General features: G+C 46.9%; 1 protein-coding gene across 2 annotated transcripts in view; it reads right to left on the bottom strand.

Annotated features, from left to right (window-relative positions):
• The window catches only part of ENPP7 (ectonucleotide pyrophosphatase/phosphodiesterase 7), a 107,652-nt gene extending 91,786 nt beyond the window's left edge, over positions 1–15,866 (bottom strand). For both annotated transcript variants that reach the window (XM_029599171.1, XM_029599174.1), the window contains exon 1: positions 15,516–15,866. In XM_029599171.1, the coding sequence (XP_029455031.1) occupies positions 15,516–15,565 (50 nt within the window). In that variant the 5' untranslated portion in view covers positions 15,566–15,866. The remainder of the gene's footprint in view (positions 1–15,515) is intronic.
• Between the last annotated feature and the right edge of the window lie 384 nt (positions 15,867–16,250).

The raw sequence follows: 16,250 nt of genomic DNA, 5'->3' as shown, positions 1-16,250 counted from the left end.
CTGGGGATAATCTTTTCAGTGATGAAGTCAAGGAGGTGGTCGCACAGTTAAAGAACCACCATGAGACCCTCCAGCACTTGCCTGCCAGACGCTCATCCTCATCAATCTCTTCCAAGTGGTCAATCCATCCGGGACCAAGGGACCTTTCTATAGGCCTAGAAAGTACTTCCCTCTGGCCCCCTCTTCCAGGCCGCAGCAAGTGAGCACCAGGGGCAGATCCTGCCAGCAGCGAGGCCCATGTCCACAGCCAGCCCCCAGACCAGTCCCACTACAAGATTTTGATGGCGAGGGAGCATATGCCAGTCATCTCTTCCGGTGCTAGGGGACCTGCTCCCCCCCCCCCCCCCCCGGTCAGGGGACCAGTGGCCGACCGTGACATCGGACCAATGTCATCAGGCGGGGTTATTGGCTGAATCTCATGGGCACTCCACCAGATTTTCCACCGAGTCCACAGTGGGGTCCCGTTTTGCATCCAGAGCTGCTTCAAGAGGAACTTTTGGCCCTTCTCCAAGCCAGGGCGGTGGAACCAGTTCCTCAGGGACAGCAGGGTCTTGGGTTTTACTCCTGTTATTTTCTGATTCCAAAGAAAACAGGGTGTTGCGAGTCGCGGAAGAGTGGTCACTTTCTCGAGGGAGATTGTGAGCCCTTGGGTCACAGCGCGGCTCAGAGAGAAGCGTCAAGACACACCATGAGAGGTAAGTGAGTACAAGCATGGGTGGAGCAGGAATGAGACTGGACTGAAGACAAGGCAAGGAGTGTCTGGACTGGAACAAGGCAGGCTCAGCACCAATGAGACCCAGCAACGCAATGCTGGTCTCAGAAGTAGCCCTCTGGCCTCTCGATAGCCCTTCTGGACCCGCTGCTTGGGAATGACAAGTGCATGAGACAAGACGGAAGCTGAGGACAGGAACAAGACAAGACATGGAACTTGGAATCGAGGACTCAGGGTACAGAAGACTCAGGCGTAGACTCAGGGTACTCGGAGGACTCAGACTTAGACTAGGATACTCGGAGGACTCAGACGTAGACTAGGAAACTTGGAGGACTCAGACGAAGACCAGAATACTCTGAGACTCAGACAAGGTTTCAAGTTATTCAGAAGACTCGGCAAGGATTCAGGAGAAAGTACTGGGTGAGTACTGCATTGCAGCGTGCCCTACACAGCCGCCCACGACTGGTCGAGGACCATGCCGAAAGCAAAGCAGACTCCAGATGAGGCCAGGACATGACGAAGATTCAGGAGAGGCCTGCACTGAGGCACGCCCTACACAGCCTCCTGTGGCTGGTCGTGGACCTCCGCGTGTTCTGGCAGAGTCTTAGGCATGGATGGAAGCAGGTACAAGGAACGCCCTGATGAGGGACAGGATTCAAGACTCAGGATTCAGAAGCTGGCATTAAAAACAGGAGTCTTCCGGAGGCTTGCGCTGCAGATGAAAAAGTTGGCCTTGTACCATGAGGCACCCTACACAGCCCCCCCATGGGCTGGTCACGGACCACAATGATGGCACACCAGGAAAGGTGAACAGACAAGGAACCTGGGAACTGGATGAAGAGCTGGAGTCAAGGAAGATGGATACAGGGCTGAAACATCAGACATCAGCAACATCAGGACATCTGGACATGGAACATCAGGACGACTTGACAGCAGGACATCTGGAACATCAGGAACAAGAAACAAGTGATGAGGGAACTCTGACAAGGGACAAGACCAGGAACATCAAGATGAAGGAAACCAGGAACACGAAGAACATGGAACGAAAATCCATCAAGGCAGAGGAAGGCCACGGAGGACCTGGACTGGAAGGAACACCACAGACACTGTGAAGACTGGATCCGAAGGCCCTGAGAGAAAGAAGCAGAGCCCTTTTATAGGGCTGATCCAGGCGAAGACTGATGATGTCATCTGTTGGGGGCCTCGGGGCTTTTCCTGCTGCTGGCCCTTTGAATACATAAGAAGAGGTGCGCTCCCGCACCTAAGGAGTCCAGGGAGAGCAGAGGCCTGTGGCGGCATCTTGCCGCAAAGGAAGCCAGACTGGAGGAGGCTTCCTGCCGTGAAGAAGAGAGGAAGTGGCACTAGGGCCGCAAAGATAAATGCCGGCAGCGGCTCCTGCCACGAAGAGGAACGGAAGCGGCCCCTCCTGCCACACAGGGCAGCGTTGGACCGCACGGAGGCGGCAGCAGTGAGCCAGGATGGCATAGGCTGCCTCAAGGGAGTCCTGAGGCGTCGGGCCAGTAGTCAGTGAATGGAGGGCCTGACCGCAGGATGAGGTCCGTGGGCAGGAGCATAACAGAGGAGGCCATCGACCCATTCTGGATTTGCGAGCCTTGAACAGATTCCTGAAAAAGGAAAAATTCGAGATGGTATCCTTGAGCACCATTATTCCCCTGTTGAGCCAAGAGGACTGGCTTTGCTCCCGCAACCTTAAGGATACGTACGCACACAATGTGATCCTCCCAAGTTACAGGAGGTATCTTCGCTTTGTGGTGGGGCTTCAACATTTTGAGGAGTGTGCCTGAACAGAAAACCAACATGGAGAAAGGCAAATGCCCCAGAATTCTCTGTTTTTTTAGCCTGCATTGGCTGTATGAACTCTAAGTGACTTATTGAGCATGACTTGCAGAATTCCCAGGACATCTGGACAGGCAGTCAAGCTGGCTCCATAAGGTGATGCCTAATCATAGGGTCACACAAACTAGAAGGAAACAGTTGGAAACTTCAGGCTATACAGTCACAATGGAGCATTCTTTCTCAGGGGTTTCTATAACACAGCCACAGATGTGTTAATTACCCTGACCAGCAAGATTCTAACAGAACAAAGGATTATCTAGAGAGTGATGGTAAATGGGCCCCACCTGGGAGAAGTAAACAAGGCAGTTTAGGAATGATCTTATCATGCTGTTGACATGACAACCTATGTAAATTATCCTTGAGGTAGTCATGCACTCTAGAATCTTCCATGATATTGTATGTTATCTATAAAAGAAGGATCACTTGAGATGCCCGTGGTCAGTTTGTCAGAGACATGGCTTCAGCATCTCCCAAGAATACTTATATCGATCAATACAAAAATTATGCTTTATAAAAAATTCTAAGTGTTCTTGTATCCCTGGATATATAAGCATCATAAAAAATGGCGTGGCGCTTAATAATTTTCAGTACCGCGTGCTCCTATTTGGCCTTGCCTCTGCGACATGGGTATTCACAAAATGTCTCGCCATGGTGGGGGCTTATCTGCACCAGCTCGGAGTCCAGGTGTTTCCATACCTGGACGAATGGCTGGTGCAGAGCAAAATGTAGGCCAGGGCACTGCACAGTACCATTCAGGTCCTGGAGTATCTGGGGTTTTTAATCAACTACCCGAAGTCAAACCTCTGCCCCTCGTTGCAGCTGGCTTTCATCGGGGCCGTCCTGGATGCGTCACAAGTCAAGGCCTTCCTGCCACATGACAGAGTGTGTGCATTGTCTTCCCTGGTGAGGGAAATTCAAATGAGCATCCTGATTTTGTCACAGCGCATGTTGCAACTTTTAGGGACCATGCCCGTGGCCGTGCATGTCACTCCCTTCGCCCATCTTCATATGTGATGAGCCCAGTGGTCCCTGCGCTCCCAGTGGCGACAGGGTACCAAGGGCTTCCAGGTCCGCTTCCGGGTGTCCCCATCACTTAGGACCTCCATGATTTGATGGATGTCTCCACTCAGCCTGGAGTGTGGTATTCTTTTTCGGGCACCCTTGCCTCAGGTTGTGCTGACCACAGACGAGTCTCACCTGGGGTGGGGAGCCTACCTCAGTGGCCTCCATACCAAGGATTTCTGGACTGCACAGGAGGCGCAGTGCCAGAGAAACCTCTTGGAATTGTGGACGATCCGGTACACCCTATGGGCCTTCCGGGATCACTTGGCCAACAAGGTCATCCTCGTTCAGACAAACAACCAAATGGCCATGTGGTATATCAACAAATAGGGAGGAACCAGGTCCTTCCTCCTTTGTCAGGAGGCAGTGCAGATCTGGATCTGGGCACTGTCGCAGGGGATGCTTCTCTGGGATGTATACCTGGCAGGTGCAGAGAACGCCCTAGAGGACTGGCTGAGCCGCAACTTCCAACCTCACAAGTAGTCCCTGAAACAGGAGGTAGTAGATCGCCTCTTCTGTCCTTGGGGGACCATGGATGTGGATCTGTTCGCCTCCCCCAACAACGCAAAAGTGTCCCGAAACTGCTCTCTGAAGACAGGTCAGACGACATGCCACCCACAGATGCCTTTGCAATCCATTGGGGAAGTCTTCCATTAGTACTGAAGACTCTCCTGAAACTTTGCCAAGACCAGAGATCCATGATCCTTGTCGTCGCACATTGGCCTTGACAAGTATGGTTCCCACTTCTTTGGCAACTGTCTAGGCGGAACCCGATCCTTCTGGGTACAGCTCCAGACCTCCTCTCCCAGGATCAGGGCAGACTTTGTCATCCCAACCTCTGTGCCCTGTCCCTCACGGCATGGATGTTGAAAGGCTGATCCTGCAACCCCTGGCTTTTTCGGAGGATGTGATCCGTTCCTGGTGGCTTCCAGGAAGACGTCCACAGGAAGTCTTGTGCATTGAAGTGGAAGAGGTTCACCATATGGTGCGAGCAGAAGAGTTGCAATCCCTTCTCTTGCCCCGTTTGACACCTCCTGAACTATCCACCTCTCGGAAGCGGGTCTTAAAACCAACTCCATGCGAGTGCACCTCAGCGCCATAGGTGCGTACCATCAAGACGTGGCTGGTTTGCCCATCTCAGTGCAGCCTATCATGGGGCAATTCATGCGAAGGCTTCTTCAGCTGCGGCCTCCACTGAGGACCCTGCAGTCTCTTAGGACCTGAACCTGGTACTAGTCCAACTGTTGAAACCGCCATTTGAGCCACTGCGTTCGTGCGCTCTCAAAGATTTGACATGGAAGATGGTCTTCTTGATAGCGGTCACATCAGGTGTGCAGGGTCAGTGAGCTGCACACCTTAGTGACTTATTCACCCTACACTAGATTCTATCATGACAGGGTGGTTCTGCGCACACACCCTTCGTTTCTGCCCAAGGTGTTTACAGATTTCCATCTTAACCAGTCCGATATGCTGCCTACTTTCTTTCCCCGGCCTCATGCTGGCCTGGGAGAGAGGGCACTGCACACACTGGATTGTAAGAGGGCCCTGGCCTTCTACCTGGACTGTACGGCAGGCCACAGGCTGTCCACCCAGCTGTTTATCTCATTTTACTCCAACCGGCTGAGCAGGGCTGTTACCAAGCAGACTGTTTCCACCTGGATAGCAGATTGTATCTCTTTCTGCTATGACCAGGCAGGCCTGCACCTGGAGAGTCCCGCCACGGCGCACTCCATAAGGGCCATGGCGATTTCTGAGGCCTACCTCCATGCAGTTCCGTTGGGAGGGATCTGCAGAGCTGCAACATGGAGTTCCCTTCACACTTTCGCTGCACTTTATTGTCTGCACAGGGATGGCCAACGGGATAGCAGATTCGGCCAGTCTGTCCTGCACAACCTTTTTCAGCTGTGAACTCAACTCTTCCACCGGGGGCCCCTGGTTTTTTGTTCAGCCTGTCCCCGCAGTCACCACCAGCACCTCTGTTATTGTGCCTGCTGGCACCTGGTTTGGTGCCTGTTGGTTCCGCTGGGTCAGGTCCGGCCTGTAGCTAGGGATTCACCCATGTGTGAGGACTACCATCCTGCTTGTCCTAGAAGAAAGTGCAATTGCTTATCTGTAACACTACCCTTCCTTGCAAAAGTTCTCGAAAAAGTAGTAAACCTCCAGCTCTCTGACCACCTAGAAAAACATAATATCCTTTTCCCATCACAATTTGGCTTTCGCAAATTCTTCAATTCTGAGACCCTTCTAATGTCTCAGAGACTCCATCCTAAAAGGTTTAGACAAGGGCCATTCATACTTACTTGTTTTGTTAGACATATCCTCTGCCTTCGACACTATAAGCCACAACATTCTGTTAAACCGTCTCACTGAAATTGGCATCTCAGGAACCCCCATGCACTGGTTTGAATCATACCTGGACTGCAGACACTACAAGGTCAGAATAGGCAACAGTGAATCCAAAGCTATCAACCTATCCAGAGGCATTCCCCAAGGCTCCTCGCTTTCCTCTATCCTCTTCAATATTTACCTGCTACCCCTCTGCCAACTACTCTCCGACTTAGGCCTCAATCACTTCATTTACGCGGACGGCATTCAAATCCTTATCCCCATCACAGACTCTCTATCCAACTCCATCAAAACTTGGGAAAATGCTTTTTCATCGATTAACAATATCCTCACTAATCTTAACCTCACACTTAATACCTCCAAAACTGAACTCATTATCATCTCGCCCCACCACAACACCATAAACTCCTATCCCCCCTCAATAACCTTCTCGCAGCATGTACAAGACCTAGGCGTCACTATAGATAACCACCTAAACCTAAAAAAAGTCATTGGCTCGACTATGAAAGAATGCTATTACAAACTAAACACTCTAAAGAAACTAAGACCACTTCTCCACCTCATTGACTTCTGCACAGTCCTTCAAGCCACTATATTTTCCAAAATTGACTACTGCAACACCCTCCTCCTAGACCTACCCAAAGCCACTGTTAAACCGCTCCAAATGCTACAAAATTCTGCTGCTAGAATCCTTACAAATACCCGCAAAAAAGATCATATCACCCCTATTCTCAGAGATCTCCACTGGCTCCCAATCACTTTCCGAATCATCTACAAAATGCTCTCAATCATACATAAAACCCTACACAACCAGAGCAAGCTCTGGCTTATGACTCCATACAATTCCACACCGCTAACAGACCTACCAGATCCTCCTACAAAGGAATCCTACACACACCCTCTCCTAAACGTACTCATCTTATCTCCACAAAGGAATGTGCACTATCCGTTTCAGGTCCCTCAATCTGGAATTCCATGCCCCCTGATCTGTGTCAAGAACAGTGCACCCAGAAATTTAAAAAAAAACAACTAAAAACCTGTCTCTTCAAACAAGCATTTACATAATCCCTCTTATTCTCATTTTCCCCGCCCTTATTATCTCAATATTTCCACACCCTCTTTCCTTTAACTCCTCTGTCCATATATTCTTTTAGGAGCCTTACACACCTATTTCCATTAGCTCATCTGCTCATATACCCCTAGATGTGTTTTACTCCCTTAATTTATTATCTCCCATTGATCAACTCGTGCCTTTTCTGAAGCAACCGACACTTACGGATTCTGTATTATATTCCCTCTGCTGATTTACATTTAATTTTGTTAATATTATTAGTCTCTCTCCTGTTATTCCATTAATTCTGTTATTGTTATTATTCTACCAGTTCCATGTAATTCTCTTACCTTGTTACAATAGTTCCATGTGAACCGATGTGATGTGCAAACAAATGTCGGTATATAAAAAATATTAATTAATTAATTAATTAAATAAATAAATAAAGGTATAGACATGACTCGTTTTCATACAAATCAATGTGACCCCCTCCCCCACCCCCCACCTGCAGTCAATACCAGCAAAAGAGTATCAATCCAGCTGAGTCACATGAAATCCAAAAAACCCCCAAAGTAGCACAGTTATCCTGAAGAGAATGCAAGAAACATTATGCACTATTAACATGTGTAGTTATGTATAGCAACATCATTTAAAGAAAAAAGAGAAGGGAAAAAAAGAAAAAGGGAAAAAGGAGAGAAGGAGAAAAAGGGAAAAAGGAAAGATCCGCCTGAGTATTGATAAAATGGGCAAAGTTATTCCCACTATTAAGGTATAAGCACTAACACAAGCTATCAAATTTACTTCTCCATTTACACAAGATAGTTACTAGTGCCCAAATCCTAGTAGCAGTCGGAGAGGAAAACCGATAACCGAAAATTAACAGAGGCTATAAAAATAAAATTACAAAGTGAACCAAACTTGGTTATAGGCAAGATTCCTCCCATTTCAAAAAAGGACTCCATATTTTTTGATACGATGCTTTGCGTTTATGCAAGGCAGCTGAGATAGATGCCGTCCTACAGTAAAAGTGTACTCTTTGTTATACTTTTTGTATGGCGGGAACATCAGGGCTTTTCCAACTCAATGCGAGTTCACATCTAGCTGCTATAAAAACTTGTTGGCAAAATCGCTGTTGAAATTTCCCCAGGGATTGAAACGGAACGTTAAGGAGAATTAAACCCATGTCACATAAATCTACTCCTAATATCTCTTCTAGCCATGTGACCACTGCAGCCCAAAACAAAAAGAGCTTTTTGCACCCCCACCATACAAGAATAAAAGTACTCACTTCGCCACATCCTCTCCAACAAAGATCACTAAGGGAGGGATAACGGCGATGCAGTCTGTGTGGCGTGAGTTGCCATCTCACCAGCAATTTATAGCAATTTTCTTGTAGCGCTGCTGAGATGGAGCATTTCCGAACGGACATGAACACCTGGTCCCAGATTTCCGATGGTAATTTCTTCCCCAAGTCTGCCTCCCAAGCCCCAATATGAGGGAAGGGCTGACCAACAGGGCCGTACAGAAGAGAATAAAGTTTTGAGATCAGACCTCGTTTCCTGTCAACTTCCCCACACAAGTGCTCAAAGATGGTTTCCCTTGTGCTAGAGAGGAAGAGATCTCCGATGACCTAAGAAAATGACACACCTGATAGAAGGACAAAAAAATCTAGCTCATCCAAGTCATACTTGGACTTGAAATCTGCACTATTCATAAGGGAACTCAAATCGAGTTATACCCAGAGTTTGCCAACCCAAAAAAAGCCTTATTAAGGTATCCTGCTGGAAAAATTCTATTATGAAATAGATGAGAAGAATAAAAGTAATCTCTCCACTCCACTAATTGAGGCTTCCATCTAGACCACACTTTCAATGTAGTATGCAGTGATAATGGGAGCTCCAACTGGCACCAAGTATCCTGTGGCTGCCATGGCAATGCACTCAAAGGCATCCCTTCTACCATTTATTGTTCCAATTGAACCCACTGCTTAGGTGAGGTGACTCTATGCATGTCTAAGATGGCCCGAAGTTGAGCAGCCGCATAATACCACTCCAGGTTCGGTGCCTCCAACCCTTCCCTCTCTCTCGGCTGATACAAAAGAAGAGGTGAAATCCTCGGAGGACGTCTCCTTCAGATAAAATAAAAAATCTTCTGCTGCCACTTATGAAGGATAGCTGAGCTAATGAAAATTAGTAGAGTGATAAATAGATAACAAAAAACACGGTAAGTTATTCATCTTTACAATCGTGATTCACCCTAGCCATGAAGAATGTTCCCTAGCCTATCTAAGAAGATCTCCCTCCAGAGCTTTCACTAATGGGTCATAATTAAGGGCAAAGAGATCTTGCACATCAGAACCAATCTGAATTCCTAAATATTTAATAGATTTTTTCACCCATTTAAAAGGAAAGATGGATTTAGAAGGTTAGCTTCGCTCTCCGATAGTGTTACATTCAATATTTCAGATTTCTCTAGATTGACTTTAGATCCAGAGACGGCACTAAAGAGGTTAAGTTTGTTTGCAATATTCTGCAGTGAAAGCATGGGCTCGGTTAGGATAAATAGTATATCGTCAGCAAAAAGGGATATTTTAAGGTCCAGATCCCCTCTCTTTATACTGTGAATCCCCTCAGCAGATCTGACTCTGTGAGCGAATGGTTCCAAAAATAAGGCAAATAAAAGTGGCAAGAGAGGGCAACCCTCTCCCCATAGTAAAGCTACTACCATATCTCCCATTCACATAATGCAATCACGATGATCACGATATAATTATTTTATTCAATTTTTAAAAAAGGGCTCAAATCGTATCTTTTCTAGCGTAGAAAAAAGAAATGGCCAGTGAACCGTGTCAAACACTTTTTCAGCATCAATAGAAAGGAGATGAGAAGGGATATTATTCTTTTTAACCCACCATAAAATATCTATAACTTTCCAAACATTATCAGCCGCAATGTGCTGCGGGATGAAGCCAACCTGGTCCCTATGCACCAATCCTGAAAGCTAGAACTCTACCTAAAATCTTAAGATCTACATTTATTAGAGAAATTGGGAGATATGAACCACACAGGGTTGGGTCCCTACCCGGTTTAGCAATAATCATGATCCCCACAATATTCGAGTGTGGCGGTAGAGAGCTTCCGTCCCTGATACTATTAAAGAATTTAATTAGGGGATCTATAAGTATAGAGTGAAACTGCTTATAATAACTTCCTGTGAACCCATTCACCCCCAGGGATTTCCCATGTTTAAGAGATGTTGATTGTTGGGTAATGCAGTTTTTTCCTGGGGTGAGATTTAATGGCTTGCAAAATTTCCATCAAGCTTATAGGCTTCAAGAATTGTATTTCATCCTCTGATAGATATGGCAGTGAAACTGACTCTAAATAATTTAGAATGCCAGAGTTATCTATATTCCCATCCTCACTATATAAAGAGGAATAGACACTGGTAAAACATTCCCTAATAGCAGGCGTGGTAGTTATTATTTTCCCATTAGCATCCTTCAACTTTACTGTACTGTTCTGAGCAGATTGGACCTTTAATTTCTGTGCTAAGAGTCTCCCTGCCTTATTGCTCCCTTCATAGAAAGTCTCTTTTCTACGCTCAAGCATAAACTATATTTGATTAGATTTTAGAATACTTAATTAATTTCGAACGGCATTCAGTTGCCAAAGCACTGAGTAATTTTTCGATGTTGTGAAGACGAGATAGAGTTGACAACCTGTCTAACAGAGCTGTTTTCCGCTTTTCCTTCTCTTGTTTAAGAATAGAAACCTGGGCTATAAAATTCCCCCTCATCACAGCTGTAGAACATTCCAATACAGTTCTAGCAGATACCATGGGGTCTGTATTCATCTGAAAAAATTCTTTAAGCTTAGCGCCCATGGATTTACAAGTCCCCTCATCCTGAAGTAGGCTATCATTCAGGTGCCAGTATCTTAATCCAGAGTCTCACTCATAAGTTGAAGAGAGACCCAGACAGGGGCATGGTCTGACCATTTAATGTCACCAATCCCTACCTCCTGGGCCCTGTTCTGTAGTAATTTATTAACAAATAATCGATTCTTGAGTATGTCCCATGTGGCGTGGAATAGAACGTGTAGGACCTAGATGTAGGATAGCGTTGTCTCCAAATATCTACTATTCCCCATCGTCCCATCAAGGATGCCAGTTCTGATCACACTTTATTGCAAGATGCTAACCTATAGTGAGATATGATAAGTCTAATATTTTGAACAAAATTAAAATCCACCCCCCCTCCCATACTACCATTCCTTCATCATGATTTTCAAGCACAGTATCTAATACTCTCAAAAAAGCATATTGATCGGTATTAGGAGCATAAATATTCAAGAAAGAAACTCAACCAAAGATGAGATTTGTGCAATGTTCTCTCAGCTTGATGTTACCCAGGTAGAGAGTCCATCAAGCAAGGTTGAGAGAACACTGCACAAATCTCATCTTTGGGTGAGTTTCCTCACTCAGAAGGTCATCAAATCTTCACAAGAGAGCACTGTTCTGTTCGTATGTCTCACTTTGAATGTCAAAGTGGCCCCTAACCCCTACACTAATACCTAAACCTCACCTTGAGTGACTAGGTAGGCCTCATATAGAGGTATAAATACCTACCTAGTATGAAGGCTAGTCTCTCTCTGTTAGGGATGTGAATCATTTTTTGACGATTTAAAATATCGTCTGATATATTTTAAATCGTCAAAAATCGTTAGGGCCACGATACAATACCAATTCCCCCGATTTATCGTCAAAAAAATCGTAAATCGGGGGAAGGGGGAGGGCAGGAAAACCGGCACACTAAAACCCACCCCGACCCTTTAAATTAAATCCCCCACCCTCCCGAACCCCCCCCAAATGCCTTAAATTACCTGGGGGTCCAGCGGCACACTAAAACACGGCACACTAAAACCCCCTAAAACCCACCCCGACCCTTTAAATTAAATCCCCCACCCTCCCGAACCCCCCCCCAAATGCCTTAAATTACCTGGGGGTCCGTAGCAGCGGTCCGTAGCTTAAATTACCTCCGTAGCCTTAAATTACCTCCGTAGCGGCGGTCCGTAGCTAAATCGGGGGAAGGGGGAGAGCAGAAAACCGGCACACTAAATCGTGTAGTCTTCAGCCGGCGCCATTTTGCAAAATGGCCGCCGCAAAATGGCGGCGGCCATAGACCAAAACGATTCGACGCAGGAGGTCGTTCCGGACCCCCGCTGGACTTTTGGCAAGTCTTGTGGGGGTCAGGAGGCCCCCCCAAGCTGGCCAAAAGTTCCTGGGGGTCCAGCGGGGGTCCGGGAGCGATTTCCTGCCGCGAATCGTTTTCCGTACGCCGGCGCCATTGTCCGTACGGAAAATGGCGCCGGCAGGAGATCGACTGCAGGAGGTCGTTCAGCGAGGGTTAAGGACCCCCGCTGAACGACCTCCTGCAGTCGGGGTGGGTTTTAGGGGGTTTTAGTGTGCCGTGTTTTAGTGTGCCGCTGGACCCCCAGGTAATTTAAGGCATTTGGGGGGGGGTTCGGGAGGGTGGGGGATTTAATTTAAAGGGTCGGGGGTGGGTTTTAGGGGGTTTTAGTGTGCCGGCTCACGATTTTAACGATTTCACGATACTTTACACACCCAAACGGCAACAATACGATTCCCTCCCCCTCCCAGCCGAAATCGATCGTTAAGACGATCGAGGACACGATTCACATCTCTACTCTCTGTCTGTCTCTCTCTCTCTCTCTCATAGTGATAAACCAGACAGGCTCCTCACTAGCCTTATTCAAAAGCAGAAACAAAATACTTTTGTGGGTAAACCTAGAGAATCTTTTGTAAGGCTAACTTATGCCCCTTTAGATACTTCTGAGGTTTTTAAATATTATTACAAAACCTTGTTCTCCCCTGAACAGAATAGTTCTTCACCATGTATCCAGATCTTTGTGGAAAAAGTCCAGCTACTGTCCCTTAGTAATGACTTGAAACAGAGGCTGGAGATTCAGGTTTACACACATGAGTTATGCTGAGTCATTATGAGTTTCCCGTACTTGCTTTTTATTGTATTGCATAAGCAAGACAGGAATGCACTGGACTGAAGAGAAGGCTGCTATGACTGCCAAGCCTGCACAGCAGCTGAATTGCCTGGTTCTGTGCAGCCGAAAAGAGAAGGCCCCTGTCAGCTGGGCCACATGGCTGAAGTGAAGAGGCCACTGTCAGCTGTGCCGTGCGGCCTTCTCTTTTCTGCCTCGTGACCCAGCTGACAGGGGCCTCTTCTTTTCGGCCACGCAGCTAAAGCTAAGAGGCCCTTGTCAGTTGGGTTGCAAGTTTGGAAAATAGAAGGCTGTTGTCTATGGGGGCCGCACAGCCAAAGAGAAAAGGCCCGGTCAGCTGGGTTGCACCATGGAAAAGAGGCTGTTGCTGGGAGCCGCGCCACTTAAGAGACTCTTGCACGTATAGGGCTGCATGGCGAAAGATGCTTATGCACTTGCAAGCTGTGCAGCAAGGAGGCTGTTGTGTTAGTGGGGCCACCCAGGCTGAAGAAAGAAGGTCGATGCTACCTGATCTGTACTTTTCAGAAGAAGAGAAGGACTTTTCAGTGCGGCAGGTCTCTGAAAAGCGCACTGTGCTCTTTGGTCAGAAGACATCCATCATGGTGAAAATGAAGATTTGGGAGAGCATCATGAAGGATGTCAGTTGCCAGTCAGTGGACCCAGGACAATGGAACAGCTCAAGCACTGATGGTGGACACCAGGGCGGCTGTCCAGACCAAGCAACCAACCTTCACAGTATTTTCCTTCAGTGAAATTTTGGGCTAGCACCGACCTCACAAGGATGGAGACAACATTGATGATCTTCATATGTGCTCTGCAGACAACCTGTAGATTCAAGGAGTGGAAATGCTTCCTGTTACGGTATGCCATTTCTCTCCCTTGTGGGGGGAAAGAGTGACATGGGTGCAATCAATTGTGCCCATTATATTCAGCATGGCAGCTATGTCAAAGAAAGTGTGCTTCATCTCCTGCTACTCCGTGAGCTGCTGTGGATATTTGATATACTGCCTGACCCGTTTTATCATGGCTGTTAGTACCTGGCTGATATGCCTTGAAAACATTGCCTGATCAATACCAGCCACCACAGCCCACTGTGTTCTGGAATAAGCCTGTGGCAAGAAAATGCAAGACACCAAGACGCTTGACCAAGCCTGGAATGGCATGTTCACGCTCTGCTAGAGGATCTATATCATTCTCTTAAAGGGCCCGCAGTGGAAAAAGACTATGGCGCCGTTGGATGACGTTGTGACTCTTCGCCATATAAAAGGGCCTCCCCGATGTTCTTCTTTGCCTCAGCAAAGGTCGTTCAAATCTGTCTTCAGCCTCAAGCCTTTGCCACCGTCTTCAGCTCCACGTCTGTCTTGCGCTCCAGCCTTTGTCCAAGTCTGCCTCATCTTCAGCCAAAGCCTGCCTTGTCTTCTGCCACAGTCTTCAGTCTGTCTTCGTCTTCAGCCTCAGCAGCAGCCTTCAGCCTGCACTTTGCCTTGTCCATAATTACAAATTTATGAACTCGTTCCTAGTCTGGCCCGTGCAAAATACTGGTTTGCCCGCTGTCGGCGCAAACCTTAGGGTCCTGGCCCCCCAAGTTTACGTCAGTTGCATAACGGCAAGAGGGGCTCACGCTCGCAACAGAAAGAATTGCCCTGGAGTTCAGTTTATACATCCGCACTACATATGCCTGTGGCAACCCCTGCGTGCCCTTCTGCAAACAGCTTGAGCTGAGTCTGCTCCTCTCGGGGCCCTCCTCTCTTCTTCTGCAATAAACCGTCTACTCTCTGTCTGTTCCCTCTCTCTTCCTTGTTGTAGAGCTTCTGCCACTGTTATTCTTTGGCTGACTCACAAAATGTTACTATTTTACAATATTGTCTCAGCTTCAGATACACCGGCATACTGGAAAATGCCCATCAAACACATGTGCCAGGCTCTGTACAAAATCGAACTTTTGGACAAATGAGGAGAACTGGGCCAGTGTATGCGCTCAATTGCAAGCAGACTTGTTACAGCTTGTGTGGCTTATTCCTGTGTTTTTGTGTATCTCAGGCACGTGTTTTAACTTTTACTCCTGCCCTGACCCTGAAGCTAAAACAACCATGTAAAAAAACAAAAAACCAGGCACTAAAATGTCTTCCTGCTAATGCAGTTCTCTGCATTGCATTGTCGGTATTATATTAGCTAATTGCTTCGTTTACATGGCATTTGCATTCTCCCGTGCTAAGCCAACTGTGGGTTTTTACTCCGATTTTTGTGGGGGGAGGGGGGTTTCGGCGTTACATACATGAGTAAAAATAGCGCCAAAAAACCAGCGCAAAAATCAAAGTAGAAACACACGGATGGCTTAGCTCAGCTTATTACATCAACCCCTTAGTGAGCAAGTCTAACTTGGGACATGCCCACAGGGGTTTCACCCCTTGGGCGCAGCAAAAAAACCCCCAAAAAACAAACCACTCACAGTTTCACTTGAAAGGCTGAGCTTTGCTCTGTTGCCCTCCTCCCTTCCATCTCCTGCAGCCTCTGGCTCAGTTCTGGCAACTGACACCCACAGTTACAGCTTTAACGGTTGGACCCTGGACCCGGCTCTGATCCTCTCCCCGCACAGCTCCTGGCTTGCTTTTAGTCTCCAAACGCTCACAGTTACAGTGTGAAAGCTGAGACTGGCTTGGAGCCTTATCCTCTGCAACTTCTGGCCCACTTTAACCACAAAACATCCATAGTCGTAGTTCAGAAGCTGACAGTTAAAATAAAAAAACCCCCTAAAAAACAAAGTCTGTCTCCAAACCCTGTTTTCTGGGGCCTAGGTCCTGGACACCTCCCTGCTAGGCTTTGATAGCTTTATTTATTTTTTATTTTATTTAAGATTTTATATACCGACGTTCATCAGGGATATCACATCGGTTTACAGTGTAACTGAAATTGGCGCCTGGGAAGGCGTTTTACATCGAACAGATATAACGAAGTAACATGAAAACAAATGAGGATGCGATTTACATCAAACAGATAAAACGAGTTAACATGAGAACAAAAGAGGGGGGGAAATAAGGGCGAGAGATAATCAGAAAAAACGTTATGAACAAAATTTACAGAAATTTACAAATATATATAGAGTATCAATATATACAGAATATTCATAAATAATAGCAATGTCCTAGAAGGACAATTGTGTAGAGTTGGAAGAGGGAGGGGAGGG

This window comes from Rhinatrema bivittatum, chromosome 4, assembly GCF_901001135.1.
Source record: "Rhinatrema bivittatum chromosome 4, aRhiBiv1.1, whole genome shotgun sequence".
Lineage (NCBI taxonomy): Eukaryota > Metazoa > Chordata > Amphibia > Gymnophiona > Rhinatrematidae > Rhinatrema > Rhinatrema bivittatum.
This window is presented reverse-complemented; position numbering and strand designations above follow the sequence as displayed.